The sequence below is a fragment of the Meles meles genome, chromosome 1 (assembly GCF_922984935.1).
Source record: "Meles meles chromosome 1, mMelMel3.1 paternal haplotype, whole genome shotgun sequence".
NCBI classification, from domain to species: Eukaryota; Metazoa; Chordata; class Mammalia; order Carnivora; family Mustelidae; genus Meles; species Meles meles.
The window spans coordinates 61,999,982-62,019,532 of NC_060066.1; the positions used below are offsets into that span (position 1 = coordinate 61,999,982).

At 44.4% G+C, this 19,551-nt stretch overlaps 1 protein-coding gene across 1 annotated transcript; it reads left to right on the forward strand.

Moving 5' to 3' along the window:
* The first annotated feature begins 4,375 nt into the window (after positions 1-4,375).
* MSC (musculin) lies at positions 4,376-7,186 on the forward strand. The gene is made up of 2 exons (XM_045997216.1): positions 4,376-5,094; positions 5,994-7,186. Exons 1-2 carry the CDS (start codon positions 4,585-4,587, stop codon positions 6,078-6,080), a joined length of 597 nt encoding a protein of 198 aa, XP_045853172.1. The 5' UTR covers positions 4,376-4,584; the 3' UTR covers positions 6,081-7,186.
* Positions 7,187-19,551: the final 12,365 nt, after the last annotated feature.

Consider the following 19,551-nt stretch of genomic DNA (forward strand, 5'->3'; position numbering starts at 1 on the left):
CAAAAGAAAATAATGTGAGCTACATATGTAATTCCGAATTTTTTAGTAGCTGCATTATAAAAACAGAAAGAAATGTCTGAAATTAATTTTAATAACATTTCTTTTAACCCAGTATATCTGAAATGTTATCATTTTTGATATGATTTTTTAAACCTATCTCATTTTACTAATGAGTTATTTGACATTCTCTTATTCACACTGTCTCCAGTATCTGGTGCATATTATACACTGCTGTCCACGACTAGCCACATTTCAAGTTCTTGTAGCTTTATTTGGCTAGTGGCTCCCACAGTGGCCAGCTGGACACTATTTATTATTTTTCTAGATCAAAGGTATGGACAGTTTCTTTCCTTCTTTCTTTTTTAAAGATGTTATGCATTTATTTGACAGAGAGAGAGATCACAAGCAGGCAGAGAGTCAGGCAGAGAGAGAGAGGAGGAAGCAGGCCCCCTGCGGAACAGAGAGCCCCACACGGGGCTCGATCCCAAAACCCTGAGATCATGACCTGAGCGGAAGGCAGCGGCTTAATCCACTGAGCCACCCAGGCGCCCCTGGACAGTTTCTTCAGCCAACCAGATAGTTCAGAGTATCAGGAAACTTTAGGAAGATACCACCAGGAAAGTCACATGGGGAGGGCTCTATCTGTTCAAATGCATTCCCACAATAACCATATCTTAAGCATTTACTTAGTAATGTTTTGGCTTAGTGTTCACAGAAGGTGGATGAAACCCTTGCTCTTCCTAAACCCTAAATCCACCTGACCTGCCCAGCTTCGGACTTCCTCACTTAGTACTTACAGCAGAGTCTGAAGGGGCAGTAGCCAGAAATGGCTTACTTTCCATGGTCTGTATTTATTAGCCCACTTCATCCTTCCTTTTTAGAAAACCTAAATTTTAGGTATTTTTAATATTATAAAATATTTCAAATATTTAAATATTGCATTTTAAAATCTTTTAACATATTAAGTGCTTTTCTGTGTTACATCTGAGTGTGCTTTCACAGATGCTGCGATCTCATTTAATCTTTTCATTAACTCTAATTTTGGAATTTTATCCCATTTTTTGAATAGGGGAAGTGAGGATTGGAGAAGTGCTCTGACTTTATGGTAAGAGAACTTGGAGAAAGAAAAGGTTTCTAATGCAGGCCTATCCATTTTCCCTCAGTGAGGTCTCTTATAAGATCTTTGGGAAATGTCAGGCGATGGGATCATGTCCTTCAAACTGTAGCCATGTGCAGTTAAAGCAAATGAAACATCCTGGTTGCCATCCAAAATCCAGAACAAGTCCTGCGGCACAAATCTGGGTCAGTTTCCAACCTTATACTTAGCTGTGTGATGTTGGACGCAACAATTCACAGTAATAAAAATAACTGGCATTTATCGATCTTCTTCTACATATGGGGCTCTGGCCCAAGCAATTGCTCATATACATACATCCTCCTCCTTATGAGGCAGATAACTCATTTTATAGATCAGGAATCTGGGCCACAGAAAAAGTAAATTGCCAAAGGTCATACAGTCAATAAGCAGGAAGACCAGGATTGCAAGACATTATTAAATGTATTAATGTTTATTTTGCAGTGTAACTTTAAGCCCACACACTCCCTACTGCACACTTAAAAAGCACATCTTAAAGAACTTCAAGGCCATTAATGGATACCTTAAACAACTGTATATTCAGGCTACAAATCTAAAAGCTTGCAACGTGTGGACAGATAGGAATTGTTTTCAATATGCTTTTAAAAAATACAAAACTAAAGCCTTTATTATTCATTTGCAAAGTATGGTACTTGCCAAAACAATTCAAACAGCCAAGCTCCCAGAAGAGATAAGTATACGTGTACAGTTCAGCTCATGGGGCTGTTGCATTGAGAGAGAAGGAAAAGTAAAAGTATGTTCAAAGTGTAAAGAGGTGACAAATGTCAGATATTGCAAACATGTTTAAAGCAAACTACAGTTATATACTAATATGAAATGTATTGATGATACACTAATCTTCATTGTGAGTCTGCACCTTGAAAAAAAGAGTAAAAGAATGAAAATATAACTAGAAAGACATGGAAGGAAAGGAAAGATGAAATAAAGATAAAAGAAAATAGTGAAGAGACCTGTCTTTCCTGAAAGAGAACAGAGAGCGGGAGGGGAGAAAGAAGAGAGATACAGAGGAGGGGAAAAGAATGGAAAGTAGGAAAAATAGAGCATCAAAAGAAAAGAACATAAAAGAAAAAGGGAAGGAAAAAGCTATGAAAAAAATAAGCATGAACTGTTGGGGTCAGTCAGTTCCTTCAAGAAAAAGAAACTGGCCATGACCTGATTAGCGTTGAGGCTGGGTACAGTTTTTTTTGTGACTGTTTAGAGAAAATCTAGCACTTTCCCCACCATTAATCTTTTCTAAAGAAAGACTTTGTTCTGCACCTGTATAAACAATCCAGATTTTTAAGACCTATATGCCTGCCTCTAATGTGTGAGACTATGTATTTATACTGATAGATTCAAGTCATCAATAGGTGATGCAGAAAGCTAGCCTGAGCTCTCCTTTTTACATCTTTCTGCTCCCTTCTCATTTTTTTCTTCCCTCCTTCTCCTGGTGCACCTAAAGTCAAGTTCAAGTTCAAGCGCTCCTATAAAGAACTCCATACTCAGTCCTATACTCCCTGCCTTTTCCCATCCCAGAGAGAACCGAAAATGAGGGGTATTTTTACTCAAATGATCCCAAAAGGAGCCCCTCCCGCATCCCTCAACAAAATGACAAAATACACAGGGAGAAAACCTCTGCAAATGAGGGTAACCGGGAGGGGGTATGTGAAACATCCCCCATGAGGGCGGGCTGGCCTGGGAGACTAAGGTGGAACGCTGCCTGAGTGATGAAGTCAGCCGGGGCCAGCCACCTGTTGTGGCACTTCAAGCAGGAAGCTGGGAGCATTTGTTCTGCTGAGGAGCTAGTGGAGGGAAGCTGGCCCCATGGCTTCTGCTCACTCTGTCCTGGGCTGACTGCACATTTGTTTCCTTGCACTTTGCTGGGTTTGGGAACCTATGAGATTTTAGGGGAAGGACGAGTAAACACATTAGCCGGGTGTGAAGATTCAGTTTCCTCATTGTAAAACAGAGGGATCATACCCCAACCTCATAGCAGTTGATTATTTTGTTGTTGTCTTTTCATTCCTCACTGGGCAGTCATGAGGTGCCTAGCCCAGTGCCTGGCACATAGCAGGCACTCAGTAGCTGGCCAATGGTGTCTGTCTCCAACATGAAGTACCCATCCCTAGACCAGGTACTGCAAAGATCCTTTGAGTTAGAAAATGAGACTGCAGTTTCCTTTTGTTTCCTTTGGGGCTGAGGGGAGAGGGCTTATTTTTGGTTGACATAGGACACCTTAGTTCTAGATGCTGTTTTGTCATTTTATTTTAGAAGATTGTGCTGAGTTGGCATTCTGCATCCTGGAGTGTGCTCTTCAACACACAATCTAAAATAAAATGATTCCCTAGACTATACTCAAAGAATTGGGGCAAGATCCTCCATCTAATGCATTGTGGTATTAAAAACAAAATCAAGCATGAAATTCCCAAGACAATGGTAAACAGCAAATATAACAGCTTGGGTGTGTGTTGGGGGAGGCGTGTCACGACTGAAATATGGAGGAGCCAGGGATGCTAAACATGGAGTTCAAGTCTATATTCTACTTACCAGACTGAAGATTTGGGGTCCTTTACTTAAATACCTATCTCTGCGTTTTAGCTTGAAGTTCTGCAAAGTAGAGGTAACATTTAAGTCACAGATGTTGTTTGAAAATGGAACGAACCAATGTAGTAAAACGTTTTGTAAATCATAAAGCCATATTATAGGGAAAAGAGGAAGAGGAAAATGGGAGGTCCGTTAATTGTGGCGGATTGCTCGGTGTCATTTGCTTGTTTTGCTTTTACGCTTTTGTTGGGCAAGCCTTGGGTACGCCGTCATACATTACACGTTTTGAACTTGGGAAACAGAGTTCCGCTGAAAAGATGGGGAGAGAGCAGAGGTCGCGATCCTGGGGTTTCTAAGTGTCTGGCAATCTTCGCCCTGGCTAAGACTAGTTGGGGGTGGAAGTAGGGTGGGTACGAACAAGTCCCCTCCTTCACTCTCCCGACGCACGCTCATCTCTCACTGACAATCTGAGGGTCCGACGGACCTGGGGCCCCAAACTTCAGTGGGTAGAGACTTCCCCTTCCCCGCCCCCAGCAACAGATCCCGAGCGCAGAAAAGCGGTCCCCACCCCTTCCACGCCCCCGCCCCACCTCTTGCCCCCCTTTCCAACTCCCTCTGCTTGGCCCCGGTGGTTTGTTCCGAGGAGTACAAATAAATAGTCCTGTCAAAAGGCGCAGCTCGCGGCAGTGCGCGCGGAGCCTGGGCGGTGGCGCCCACTTCTCGGCCGCGCTCTCCCAGGTCAGCGGCAGGGCTCGCTCCCGCGGCCCCGCGCTTCCTACCCAGGTCTCGAGTCTTCCTCGGAGTTCTGCCTGGCCCCGGCCTCCGCCAGAGGGAGCGGAAGGCCGAGACCATTAGATCGGCCTGGGGGCGGAAGGCGGGCGTGCGTGGGCGTGGGGGACGCAGTGATGTCCACCGGCTCGGTGAGCGACCCCGAGGAGATGGAGCTGCGGGGGCTGCAGCGGGGGTACCCGGTCACCGCCTCCAAGAGGCCGTCCCTTCGCGGCGCCGAGGGCAGCTACATCTCTCCCAGTGACAACTCGTCGGCGGAGGAGGAAGATCCCGATGGCGAGGAAGAGCGATGTGCGCTGGGCGCGGCCGGCGGCGCGGAAGGCTGCAAGAGGAAGCGGCCGCGAGTGGCTGGGGGCGGCGGCGGCAAGAAGCCCCTCCCGCCCAAGGGCTCGGCGGCCGACTGCAAGCAGTCACAGCGGAACGCAGCCAACGCCCGCGAGCGCGCCCGGATGCGCGTGCTGAGCAAAGCCTTCTCCAGGCTCAAGACCAGCCTGCCTTGGGTGCCCCCCGACACTAAGCTTTCGAAGCTGGATACGCTCCGGCTGGCTTCCAGTTACATCGCGCACCTGCGGCAGCTGCTTCAGGAAGACCGCTACGAGAACGGCTACGTGCACCCGGTGAACCTGGTAGGGGCACTCGCTCGAGGCCCGGGGAGAGCGGCCGGGATGTGCTCGGGGAGCTGCAGGGCGCCAGGCACAGTCAGCCGGCGGGGGAGGAACCTGAAAGGAGGGTTCTGGAATGGGTGGTGAGGAGTCCAGTTTAATTTCTTAAAACCAGGGGAAGGGTCAAACCACTTTCTTGAAGAACCTTCCACCCTTCGGTGTTTTCTTCATTCTGATCATTGTACCTGGTACTTTGCCCCGTGGCATCTCTTGGCTAATATCCTACGTCCGGGGTGAGTCTGGGTTCCATCTGCATCCACTGCCGGGTTGCAGATCAAATGGCAAATCTCTCTCGTCCAATATTTTCCAGTTAAGAGTCTGACCGGTTCGATTTAACAAGCCCTGTTTTCTGGAGGGAAGGAGGGAAGGCCCGAGCTCTATTTAAAAGCCTTTGGATTTTTTTTAAAAGGTTCTTGCAGAATATGAAAGGTTTCCCCAAAAGGGATTTGTCTGGAAAGTCCCTCTCCGACCTGCCAACTTTCCCGGCTTGAGAAAGAACCTATCCAGTTCCTACTCCGAATGGAGGGCTGTGCTGTGTGTGTGTGTGTGTGTGTGTGTGTGTGTGTGTGTGTGTGTGTGTGTTGGGGGGAAGGGAATTAAACAGACAAAATCCCAAACTCATGCAAGTTTCACCGAATCATCCTGAGGGCAAAGACCAGAAGGAAGCATGGACAGACGTCTCATGTCTCACACAATCAAAATTCAAAAAAATTTAAATCCTAGTTTAGAGGGAAGACACCCAAATTCCCTGAAGACTGATAAAATCTGAGCTAGGAATATTCCAGGGTTCACTTAGGAGAACGGTTTTGGTTTGAGACAGTACTTTCTACTTCAGTATCTGACGCTCTTTTTTGATTTTACAGACATGGCCATTCGTGGTGTCAGGACGACCCGACTCGGACACCAAAGAAGTTTCGGCAGCCAACAGATTATGTGGGACCACCGCTTAGATCGAACACAGTTGCTGGGATTATTGTTGAAGCGTCTGTGTTTGGGGGCGGAGAGAAAGGAGCCTGAGAACTACCCCTCCTCCCGCCAGGGAATGAGGGAAAGTTCCATCGGATTCTCCTAAATTCTCCTAGACAGCTCCCCACCCGAACTGTGAACACGACACATGGCGGATGTCGGGATCAGAGCCCGAAGGGTTGGCCGCGCGACTGTCCTCACAGGACGCTGAGGGCTGCGGCTGCTGTGGATCCCGGGGAGGACAGTTTGCTTCTCCAAAAAGAGCTTCCTTCTGTGTGTACAGCGCGGAACCAGATCCAACTTCGGACTTTAGCAGTGTAGACTAACCCGGCGCCAAACCTCCTAGGAGTTAGTTCCCCGACTGAGCCAGATCTCTGTATATGACGGCACGGCTCTGCACAGCACAGGCGTGTGCTAGGTTAGGCAATGCTTACTTAGAACGTGCTCAGGATGATTGGCTTTAAAGGCAGAAGTGCTCGCGGGAGACCAACATCGGGGCGTGTTTTTAAATTGCAAGGACGGGAGAGTGGCGTTCTGGGGCCAGGTTTGTACCCCACAGGGCAGCAGCCTCCTAGATGAAGGGGCTGCCCTCTGCACGGGATGAGATGGAGGCAACGCTTTCAGGGACCACCCGGCCCGGGTTTGCCGGGAGCGCTCTGGGCGGTTCTGTCTCCTCGTGGCAGTCAAGCCCTTCTCTCGCCCCAGGCTCCCGCCCCTTCCTAGCCGGGCTTCTGTCTGTGCTCCTACCCACCTCCCCGTCTAGATTTGAGCCTCCCACCCCCGCGCCCCCCACTCAACCAGGCTCGGGTCTTCGGTCCACTTCTTCCTCCACACCTCTTTGCAGCACCCCTCCTCCGGCTCCCGGCCATCCCCAGCAGGCCTCCCCTACCCAAGCTCTGGTGGCCTCCTCCTGCAGCATAGCCTCCCCGTGCCCAGGTTCTTCCGTGCTGGGGGAGTGCGCTGGGTGGCCCGCTGAGCCGGTTGGGTACCTAAGGACCGGGCTCAGGGGACACGCGCCGCTGTCCCGAGGCGTCTCTATCACAATACTAGCAAATGTAAATAAATTTATTTTTGTATGAATAAAAAAAAAGGCATTGTGAAATCTGAGTGGCCCTGGGCGCTGTCCGAATGTGGTCTTTGTTGCCCTTTACCTAGTTTGGTACGGAAGTTCATTTAGAGGCGCCTTCTTGGCCCCAGACTGGGACTGGTTCTTTCTCGGCCGAATGGAGCTGATCCCATTGGGATCACTGCATTTCCAAATGTAACTCACATTACTTTCTATTCTTCTGATTCTTCTGGAGACCAGGGTTCCTGGAAGGCAAGAACCCAAGGCTTAGTGTGCCTGAAGAGTCTTTTGGGGCCGAGGCCACGTTGAAATTTATATGCTCTACAAAGTAATATAGGTGTGTGTCTTACATTTACACACACACACACACACACACACACACACACACACACACACACACACGATGCTTTCTCTCACATAAAGCACACTCCAGACCTTACAATTGCAAGTCCCTCCAGAACCTCTACAGCACACACCGTTTTGGGGGTGACTCTCAGGTCTAACTGGCAGAATAAAATCATAATACAAGCGGCAAGTTGTGTTTCAGTTGAGCTTTTTTTTTTCTTTCAAATAATGTTTATATAGCGTTTTTAACTTATACCACCTCATTTTCCTTGTTGTTTTCTTCCATTTTCACTCCAATTTTCTTGGGAAGTAATAACCCGGGAAATCATCATATGGTTTTTTAAAATGCCTGTCTTTTTTTTAAAAGCTGCATTCCCTGTATAGAACATTTAGAAAATTTGTGAAAGTGTGAACGATAAAACTACCTAAACATCTGCCCAATTTGGGGTGTGTTCGTTATTTTATAAAATCAAAAGGCGTTTTCTTGACCAGAAAGAGAAAATACAGCTGGAGTTTAGGAGGTGAGAGGGAGGTGGGGGGTGGGGGGAGCGTGATTTCCTGTTTTGAACTAAACTAAACCAAAACTCTGGAGAACTGCTTTCTGAGACCATTTTCTTAGGCTTTCTACATAGGAGGAGGGATCTGGCCCTCAGGATCTAATCTTCATGAGCAGAAGTGGGCTCAGGGCTAAGCTTGGTTTTCGTGGCATCAGAGTCTCCCTGGTAAAAACAAACTGGGGGGGTAACTAAGGACAGGAAACCCTAGTGTGTTGGTTTAAAGGCACTTAGCCCCCCTAGTAAGTTCTGGGTGGCCGGCTTCTTGGGGGTGGGTTGTCTCCTGGAGGTCAGCTCTCAGACGATGTCTTTCCCAAAGCTTCCATCAAATGCGATATTTTTCAAGGGAAGGATGCAGTGTAGTATGTTACTAAGATGAACCCGAATGTCTACAGAATCCCACCTGAAAGTGAATCTCTGCTGCCCACAGGCTAGTGGCCATGTGCCGCTACAAAATGGGAGTAGTAATAGTGCCTCCCCGGGAAAATTGCCATCAGGTTAAATGTGATAATATTTAAGCAATCCTTCTAGTAGGCAGTAAGCAGCACCCTAAATGTTGACTCCTATAAAAGGGGAGAGATATGCTTTGACGAAGGGGGCACTTTATACAAGTGAGGTGTTTCAGGAATACAGTCTTTAAGATTGGGGTGGCCCAGGTTTAAAATGCCTGGGTTAGAATGTAAAATAGAAGTATCCCACAAAAGCAGACTAGAAAAAGGAGAGGGAGATGACTATATTTGTACTAAGTACTAAGCCCAGGTTTAAAACGCCTGGGTTAGAATGTAAAATAGAAGTATCCCACAAAAGCAGACTAGAAAAAGGAGAGGGAGATGACTATATTTGTACTAAGTACAGATAAGAAGAAGCATTTGATGAAACAAGAAAATAATTGGGCAAATTTTCATAAATAAAAAATATTTAAATAGTTCTTTTAGGGCACTGCAGGGGTCGATGTTCCTGCCCCTGCTTTGTCCCCACTCCCCAAACTGAAGTGGTCCTCTTCAGAGGCTTGCAGAGGCTTGTATCCTGAAAACTCATTTTTATTGCTACTTTATAATCCTATAATTTGTAAAGAAGAAAAAAATGTTCTTACAAGTTATTTTCGCTCCCCAGTTTTTGTAAAGAGTCCAATGTCAAGAATTATGAGATTAAAAAAGAAGAAGAAAAAAAAAGGCCAATTTCTAGTAAGTTTCAGTGAATCCAGGTAAATTGCTCAAGCTTCTGGGCAAAGGTAGCTCTTGGGAAAGTCTGGAAGCACCTTGACGCAGCCTTTTCTTGATTTAATCATGACCATCATGCATGCTGAGAGGTAGAAAGGCATCCCATTCCTTATTTTCTTTTTCCTCCATTTTCTTGTAGGAATTTGGGTTGAAGAAATAGGAGTTGGGGTTGGGAACAGAGGAGGTTAAGAAAAAAAGAAAGTCTCTCTTTTAGTTATTTCAATTTGATTACACTGCTGTATGAGAGAAGTGGAGGGGGGAAAAGTCTAAGAAATATAATGTAAAAGGTACTGATAAAATATTAACAAATAAAAATGAGTAAATTGAAAAAGACTCTTCAGGGGGCTTTTTGAGAGACCAAAGCATTATTATTAGTGATACTGACTCAATCAAAGAGAACAAAAAATCCCCTTTCACAGGCTCTTCCTAAGATGAATGTTTTCAAAGAAATGCTTTCAGCACTGTAATCTTGAAACACTTGGGCGTTTCTCTTGGCTGTGGATGTTGAATTGATTTTGTGCACCTTCTTTTGCACTGGGCTTCAAGTTACAACTTCACTTGAGCCTGATGGCTCCTTCAACAGATAGTGACATTTACCATTACAATTTACAAAGGAGATTTTTTAATAGGTACAGTGTTTCCCCTGATGACAAATGTTTCATAAGTTAAAAAAAAAAAAGACACTCCCCTCCATAAAAAGAACTGAATGTTACACATCCTATTTTAATAGGTGATAGGTAAATAGCTTGGCTACCAATTTTGAAAAAAAATTAAATTAACAACTGAGAAAGTCAGTTTAACAATGTTTGGAAGAGGAAAAACATAATTTTTAAAATATTTTATTTATTTATTTGACACAAAGAGAGAGAGCACAAACAGGGGAAGCAGCAGGCTGAGGGAGAGGGAGAAGCAGGCTCCCCACTGAGTAAGGAGCCTCATGTGGGCTTGATCCCAGGGGCCTGGGATCATGACCTGAGCTGAAGGCAGATGCTTATCCACCTGAGCCACCCAGGCCCTGGAAAAACATATAAATTAATAAGTGGCTTCTTACTGCTAAGCATCTGACTTCTGGAAAAAGTCTCTAGAAGTTACAGGCTAGCTCTTTCTGAGAACCTGGCCACTTTCCTTGACACTTCTGCTTACCCGCTGAGGGCACCCCATGCTTACCTTGTTGCCCTCACCACCCACATTCATTTCCTCTTCTCTTCTGTTCTGACCTTTGCATTATTTTCCCTTTCTCTCCCACTACAGTGATAGGTGAATCTATGATGCTAAAAAGGTCTAGAAAGTCGCCAAAACCTGAGATCCACCCGTAATCGTGGAAACACTGGTACCAAGGTAGGAGTTATAGCTAGTGATCTCAGCCCTTGCTAGTTCCATTACCCCCAAGACAGGTCATGGACCAACATCGGGATCCTTCACTGCTTGTGTTGAAGAGCATCATGGAGCAGTTATGAGCAGTGTCTTTCTGTTTGGTGAAAATATGGTATCTGTATTTACTATTACTTTTAGCAGTAGAAATGGAGAGGGTTGGGGGGCAAGGAGCAAGAGGTTTCTGTCTTTTACTTTTCCTTGTGTGTTAGAGTTTATACATTATTTTTGGAATTAAAAAAAAACTTGTATTTTAAAGATTGCAAAACACTGAGTCAGATGTAGCTGGTTGCAGTCTAGTCCCACAATTCTGCAGCTCGGGCACTTTACCACTCTCTTGTGAGACAAGAATAATATATCTTACCCCATAGAAAATGGATTAAATGAGATGGTTCTATTGGGCACTTGAGAAATGCTCCATAAATGCTAATTTTTAAAAATTGCAGTCCCAATTTTCCTTCTTCCCTCTAACAGTAGTTCAGGTGTCCTTATTCCTCAGCTGCAAATTTGTCTCATCATTCCCCTTTGCCACTGTTGTCACCTTTCTTTTCTATGCCACATGTAATTTTCCTAAAAAAATGTTTTTTTTGTCACTAAGGAGACATTTTCATTGAATTTCCTCTTGGAAAATAGAGATCATAACACTCAGCATCAAAAATCATCTATGATGCCCTTCAACGGACGGATGGATAAGGAAGATGTGGTCTATATACACGATGGAGTATTATGCCTCCATCAGAAAGGGTGAATACCCAACTTTTGTAGCAACATGGACGGGACTGGAAGAGATTATGCTGAGTGAAATAAGTCAAGCAGAGAGAGTCAAGTATCATATGGTTTCACTTATTTGTGGAGCATAACAAATGACATGGAGAATATTGGAGATGGAGAGGAGAAGGGAGTTGAGGGAAATTGGAAGGGGAGGTGAGCCATGAGAGACTATGGACTCTGAAAAACAACCTGAGGGTCTAGAAGGGGTGGGGGGTGGGAGGTTGGGGAACAAGGTGGTGGGTAATAGGGAGGGCACGTACTGCATGGAGCACTGGGTGTGGTACAAAAACAATGAACACTGTTATGCTGAAAAGAAATTTAAAAAAATCATCTATGGGATAAAAAAATAAACTAGGTAGTGCAAGATAGACCAATGGATTTTGATGTAATGGAATACAAAAATTTCATTGATAATGATTTCAGATTCTACTTACAGCCCACCTTTCAGAAACTGCACTTGTAGAGTCTTAGCATAATATCAATGAATATCCACATGAACTGAAGTGGCCATTAATAAGCTTCTTCTCTTCACAACTCCCCGTCAGTGTGAATCTGGATTTTCTTCATATTCTTTAACCAAAATAACATACCACAACAGATTCATGCAGAAGGCAGGAGTGAGAATACAGCTGTCTTCTATTTAAGTCAGACATTGAAGACATTTGCAAACATATAAAATATTGCCACTCTTCTCATTAAAATGTGTTGGAGGTCATAGCTATTTTTCATTAGAAATATGTTTGGTACATTCTCATGTAATTAGATTATTGTTTTTTAAATGAATTAAAAATGTTTTCTCTTGGTTTTGATTTCAAATTCAGTAAACACCAGCAGATATAAACTGTTTAAACAAAAGCTTTTCGGGTCTTTAGTAACTTTTTAAAGTGTAAAGAGACCAAAGATGAGAAAAAAATCAGGAACCACTGGCCTGGGTAATTCCTTCAGTTCCTTTTCCTTGATAGGATTCCATGTGTTCTTGATCATGTGGCAATCTTAGCAGGACCGCAGCAAGTAGGTCATGTCAATTTTGGATACAGGAGCCAACATTGGATCAGAAAGATTTGTTAGACGGGTTAGGATGGCGATGACCTAGACGGGGCAAGCCATGCCACTGGAGCCTAACCAGGCAAATCAGCAGGGCCAGCGCTAGAACTGGTGTCATATAGGCTGCTCCCAGGATTTCTGAACACTTTCCTACTCTTTCTGCCCCATACTCAACTCTTTTAGGCCCCGGTGTTTTAAATCTTTGTAGCCTCAGGGCTGGACCTGGCTTTCAAATGAATGGGAAAATGATGCCCCAAATTTGTGACTGTAAAATCCCATTTCTTTGGTCCACATATTCATATTCTCTGGGGGCTAGGTTAGAATCTTGGCTGGATCCTTGGCTAGATTAGAATCATTGTTCTAGTGTAGACATTTATTTAAGGGAACCTGGGAATCATTTCCACGGATCATCAATAAAGAGTCTTTTATCTCTAAGTTTGCCAAGTGGCAGACAAATATATTTATTCATGATAATATTGGTTAACTCACACAGGCAGAGCACTGAAGTAGTTGAATGCCTTCATGCGCAAAATCTGAGTACGAAAGAAACAAAAACAAAAAAACAATAACAAAAACTCTGGGAATCCTCAAATTCTTTGGAAGCAGACATCTTCAAATGCAAAGAAAGGATCCCATAAAATAAATAGTTCGGTCACATGAGGTACAAGGGATTTGGATGATCTTTAAGGAAACTGTTCCAAGAGCTAGGGAGTAGGGAGTATCCTTGTGCACAAAAGAGCCAAACTTCTCCAGCTAAATTCAGTTAAGGAACATCTAAATCACAAAGGGCGGTGCTCTAAGAGGTGGAAGCCAAGGCTTCCGGTGCCTGAGGGGACAAGGTGGCTAAACCACGGATACAGAGAAAAGGAGAGAGCTGAACAGGGAGGAAAGACCATCCTTAAACATTTATGAAAGCTGCACGCTGCTAGATGCGGGCTATATGTTTTATCCTAAACAGAACAATTTAGGTGTTTCTTACCTGGCACTATCCCACTGGCTGTTTCTGTGCACAAAACTCTCTGGAAATCTCTAACTTTTACGTGCTTTCATTATAGGTTTTCTCTCAACTTGTGGTGAAGAAACAGGCTGAGCTATTATTCTGTTTCCCTGGCTCGGTCATCTTTGAGTAATACCAATACTTTGGAGACTTGGGCAGGGATGGATTTGACTCTATGAGAATAGAGGGACCCAGGCACCAAAGATGGTTCCCCGTGAACGAGGCCTCCGTTATCCATGTTTTTGTGTAGTGCTGGTCCTGTGATTTGCTCTAAACAGTGGTAGGTGGCAGAAGTGACTGGCAGATCCAGGTCTAAGCCTTAAGGACTAGAAACTTCTGTTTTTCCTTATTTGGGATTCTGACCTTCCATGTAAGAAGTCCAACAATCCAGAAGAGACCACATGAAAGAAAAGCCCTGAGACTACACACTGGAGAACTAGGGAGCCCAGCTGACAGAGGACTGAGGCCCCAGATGGATGATCCCGGTGGAGCCATTATGGCCAGCTGTGGACGTGTCTTAGTGGAGAGTGAAGAAATGATTGAGAACAGCTGGCAAGGGTGAGCCATCCCCTCTAGTCCTGTCCGAAATTCTGACCCTCAGACTCTTAACAGATGATAATAATTTTTTTTGCCGCTTTTTAGAAAGATTTTATTTATTTATTTGACAGACAGAGACCACAAGTAGGCAGAGAGGCAGGCAGAGAGAGAGGAGGAAGCAGGCTTCCCGCCGAGCAGAAAGCCCGATGCGGGGCTCCATCTCAGGACCCTGGGATCATGACCTGAGCCGAAGGCAGAGGCTTTAACCCACTGAGCCACCCAGATGCCCCTATTTTTGTCATTTTTTAAGCCACTAAATTTGGGATAGTTTTTTCCTCAGCAGTAGATAACCAAAACATCTTGTCAAGTAAATTTTCACCTCAGATATTTATCAAAGGAACTCGGTGATCATCTTCTACGAGCCAGGGCAGTGCTGGATGAAACGAAGTTGCCTTGCCTCAAGGCACTCTAAAGGAAGACATGGACAGATGCACCACAAATTGAACTATAGTCTGCCAAGCACTGTGAGAGAAGGTGGCGCTCTGGGAGGAGGGGCAGAAAACACACACCCTTGGAGAGCCGCAGAAGGCTTCCCAGAGAGCTGACAGAGGAGGTGGTCCTGGAAGAGCACTGGGCAAACCAAGAGGAGGGCTTACCAGAAAAAACGATAAACAATATTAGCCTGGTGACTTGGGTTAACGCCTAGTATGGCGGCGAGGAGCATGGGATTCTACCATGAGTTCTGGACTAGTTTGGGGGAAGAAGAGCATGGACTTTCATGAGTGACTTAAAATCACCGAGCCTCCATCTGCTCATTTATAGGATGAGGATATAACAGAATGTCCGTGATGGGGTTGTGGTGACAGAAGGCGATGGCGGATGTCTGTCCTTTAGCCCAGTGCCTGGCATGGTACGTAGTCAACAAATGTTGGTCGATTAGTATTTGTGTCCACATCAGCATCGCCTTGAGATGATCGCTTGTTCCCTGGCATGCTTTGAGAAAGCGCTAAAGAACACATCCGTGATGATTTAGAGTCCCTCCCTTTTCCTTACATCTGAGCCTTGAACTGGGACTCTTTCTCCGCTCTCCTCTCAAGTGTCTGGCATGTTCAGAATTTTTCATTCTTCAAGGTACTGATGTAAATGACAAGCCACACATCAAGCTCGTACTGGAGTGTGAGAAGAGATTGTTGCCGTCTATTTGCATGGTCAGGACAGCTGGATAGAAAATGCGCAGATTGATTCTGTGGCCACAGGAAGATGGCCAGGTTGAAAACAGCCCCGAGGAGATGCCCTGATTCAGATGAGCCCACAGAACGCCCTCATGCTTTTCATTCCCCCGTGATCGGTCCCAGAACTCCTGCTCTGCAGGGAAATTTAAGACCCTGTGACCAGGACTGTCCAGGATTAGAATTCATAGACTCTGAGTTTCCCCTTGGCATCCAGCCCACCCAATCTGAAGGACACCAGCAGATAAGAATTTGGCACCATGACAGGGACTTCATGCAGCTGCTTTCCATGGGTACCAGCCAAGCGCTTGGGAGCCTGTGGGGGGTGACAAGCAGACCCTTCCGAGGACCTGACTTGTTGGGTGGCCCTGGGTATTCACTTGCTCTTCCAACTTTGGTTTCTCACCTAAAATGAGCCACCCAAGCTAGATGAAGCCTTAAGACCTTCCATTTCTAAAATGCTCCTTTTATTAGGGGTCTTCCCAAGCAGCAGTGATGACTCCTGCTATTGTTGTAAGTTACAGATAGGGAGGCTTAAAGCCTGAGCAGAAGGACAAAGTCAGCCTGCTGTTGAATGTCTTAGATGAGCTCAAGCCGCTCAGGTGTCCCCGGACTTATTACACAGAATGGTGCTATTTCCATGTGATTTTGGTATTGACCATACACTTCACTTCTATTATAAGTCCTCTGTTCACGATGGTACAAAAAACCCCTTCTCTCCCTCTCTCTCTTTTTAAAAAATATTTTATATATTTATTTGACAGAGAGAGAGGGAACACAAGCAGGGGGAGTGGGAGAGGGAGAAGATGGTTTCCCACTGAGCAGGGAGCCCAATGCGGGGCTCCATCCCAGAACCCTTCCTGAGCTGCAGGCAGACGCTTAACGAGTGAGCCACCCAGGTACTCCTCATAAAAGTCTTCTTTAGGACACTAGAGAAATCAAATAAGCACAGCGATTGTGGTATTTAAGTTCTTTCCTTCTAAAGGCAGACATTCACTAGCATTAAAAAATGGTGAAACAAGATTTGTCAGAACCTTTTTAAAAAAAATTTTATTTATTTATTTGTCAGAAAGAGAGAGAGAGCACAAGCAGAGTGAACGGCAGACAGAAGGAGAAGCAGGCTTCCCGCTGAGCAGGGAGCCCAATGTGGGGCTCCATCCCAGGATCCTGAGATCAGGACCTGAGTCAAAGGCAGAGGCTTAACACCTGAGCCACCCAGGTACCCTCCTATCAGAACTTTTAATAAACATTCTATGATTGTGTTTAATTTGACCCAGAATAAAAATTAAGGCTGGAAAACATCATATCCAAATAAAAGAATCCCTCAGCAAAATACTAAACAAACGAACAATCAAAGAAGATGGCTTTTTTTTTTTTTTTTTTTGGTGGGGGGTAACTCTTAAAAGCCTCGGTGGGAAGTAACAAAATTTGGGAGGGAAATTTTGGTCTATTGTTTCAAGAACCTAGCAGTTTTCTCCTCCTTTTTCCTTTTTCCATGATTTCTCAAAATGTACTGTTGGTGCTTTAGAATCATCTCCTTTAAACCTTTGGCATATCTTGAGACTTGATTCATCTGAGCTTAGGTTTTTAGAAGCCTCCTTGGCTGGTGGTGGGCAGGATGGGTTGAAGGCAGCAGGAGGACCTGGGCTGGCCAGACAAGACCGACAGAGAGCCCAGGTTGAGAGTAGTGGTGGGGTTACAGGGATGCATTCAAGAGACACATTACTGCTAGCATCAGATGGACTGGAAGTGGGTGATGAAAGACGGAAAGAAATTCACATTGACTACAGGGTTTCTAACTTGGGCCAGACAGTGAACGGCAAAGTCATCATGAGTCATCATTTATCACTAAAGTTGAAAAGGGCAAGTTTAAAAGAGTACAAAATTTAGAAACTTTGCCATTCATTCAGGAACTCCACTGTCCTTTGGCTTAAGGGGATTCTTACCAAATTTTGTCTCATTGCAGGGGTTCAGATTCAAAGGGGATATACTAATAACTAAAAGCTCAGAGACGAGGACTATTTGACTCAGAAAGCAAAGCGTGGAAACATTGTCCTCACTGGGTCTTGTATGAGCATGCTTTTTTTTCCTTTTTTCTGTCACTGGAGTACAAATGTCTTCAGACTGGGAATTGTGGATTTTCATTTTTTATCTTTATGAAATTATCACCTCCATATGTCTGGTACAAAGGAAGTAAGTACTCAGTAAATATTTAACAAATTATTCTTAACAGAAAATAATCATCACTCCACTTTGGCTTCAGTTCTGTTTCTGTTGTGAAATGATGATGATTTTGGAAAGTCCATTCTCTGGAGCCACCTGAGATAGTCATCACAGACAAGAAGGACACTGGTATAATTAGTCACTGCTGTTTTACCAACTATGCTAATTCCTGCTACACATGAGGCACGTCAGCTCTGCTCAGAATCTGGGGTTTCTCAGGATCTCTCAGACTGAAAACGTGAATGAGTACAGTTAAGGACAAAACTTTCAAATTGCAAGAGACAAGTTAATACTGTAGCATGCTAAGTCTCATGCTGTATACTTTACAGGTCATGGTCTTTGAAATCTCCCATTAGGCCATTAGTAGGTCTGTTACTCTTTTAATTTACAGATAGAAACACAGGCTCATAAAGCTTTTGGGGCTTGCCGAGGGCCACACAGGGTCCTAGCTCATAGAGTCAGAGTTTAAACCTGGTTCTCTCAAAGACAAATACCATATCATTTCACTCATGTGGAATTTAAGAAACAAAGCAGATGAACATAAGGGAAGGGAAGGAAAAATAAAGATGAAGACAGAGAGGGAGGCAAACCATAAGAGACTCTTACCTACAAGAAACTGAGGGTTGCTGGAGGGGAGTTGGGTGGGGGAATGGGGTAATGGGTGTTGGGCATTAAGGAGGGCACTTGAATGAACACCAAGTGTTACAGGCAACTGATGAATCGCTAAATTCTACTTCTGAAACTGGTAATACATTCTATGTTAATTCAGTTGAATTTAAATAAAAAATTAAACACATACACAAACCTGATTCTCTCTAATTGGTAGAGTTAGGGTTTAAACCTTGTTCTCTCTAGTTCAGAATCTTAACCCTTAACCAATCCTAATCTAGCATCTCTCCAAAGACTTTTTCCAGGTAGAAAGGAGGCCGGTGGGAAAATGGTGCCCCCCAACAAGGATACTCTAGCTTGGGGTGTTAACTTGGGATAATAGATGAGACACAGAGTTACATCTGGTTCTGAGTGCTCAAAATGGTATGGAAGTCAAGAAGGAAGCCATGGTCTGTCTGCTTGGCTGGCAGTACCAGCCAAAACAACCCAGAGAAAGTCACTTGTCCTCTATAAAGAGCTCTTTTCTTTTTGGTCTTGTTTTCCTCTTCAGCTCCTAATGAAGATGATTGGAAAAATGCGAAATGTATATAGGCTGAGCTAAAAAGAGAGAACTAGCCTCACCTGGGATTTTTATCTCACAGGATTACATACCCCAGAGAGCCCTGCAGTGGAGGCAGGAAGTGGCCAAGAGAAACAAGCTGGAGGGGGAAAAAAGGAGAAGGGGAGAGGCAGAAAAAGCCAGGACTGTGGGCTGTTCTCACCACAAGGGTCATCCCATGATTCCCCTACTCTGAGTAGACCAGCCGATCAGTTTTAGATGTGTGTAAGGATACTTGCTTAACTGAGTTGAGAAAGAGACAACTTTCCACTAGAACAGGTAATTTGCTATTTTCCATCTTCACAAGAACAGGGCAAGAGACAGTATGTCTGAATTCAGACATGGGAGAATTAAGGTAGACTTAATGAAATTGCCTGATAGAGAGTTTTTCTGATGACCTGGGGTTAGGGGGTAGGACTTTGTGGAATTAGGGAGGAACCTGTGGTATAGATTTCATAGACCCAGAAAGCCCTAACATTTTGGATCCAAAAGGTGTCTTATTAGTAATCGACTTTGTGTTCGTCCTAGTACTCAAGTAATAATGAAAAGGATAGATGAATCTAAATGCCTATTGCGATTGCCTGTCTATGGGTTGCTATGCAACAATTCAAACTGTGGTCTACAAACTGCATAACTTCATTGGAAAGGTTTATGATATGATCATGAGAACAAATTACAATTATAATAATGATAGTCAAAACCAAAATAATCTATTTATTTTACAGATAAGGAAAGTGAAGCTGGATCTTCAGAAACTGGATATGGCTTTTCATCTACCTGGGATTAGAAAGAGACTCTGCTTGAAAATTGGGCTTTCATCTTTATCATTCAAGGTCATTTCCTATCTGTCTTTTACCAGCTGGTTTGTCTTCCCTTCCCTTTCATCCTTCC

Coding starts and splice junctions, on each gene's coding strand:
- MSC (XM_045997216.1), top strand. CDS start 4,585: ATGTCCACCGGCTCGGTGAGCGACCCCGAGGAGATGGAGCTGCGGGGG. Junction 5,095..5,993: donor ACGTGCACCCGGTGAACCTG/GTAGGGGCACTC, acceptor TTGATTTTACAG/ACATGGCCATTCGTGGTGTC.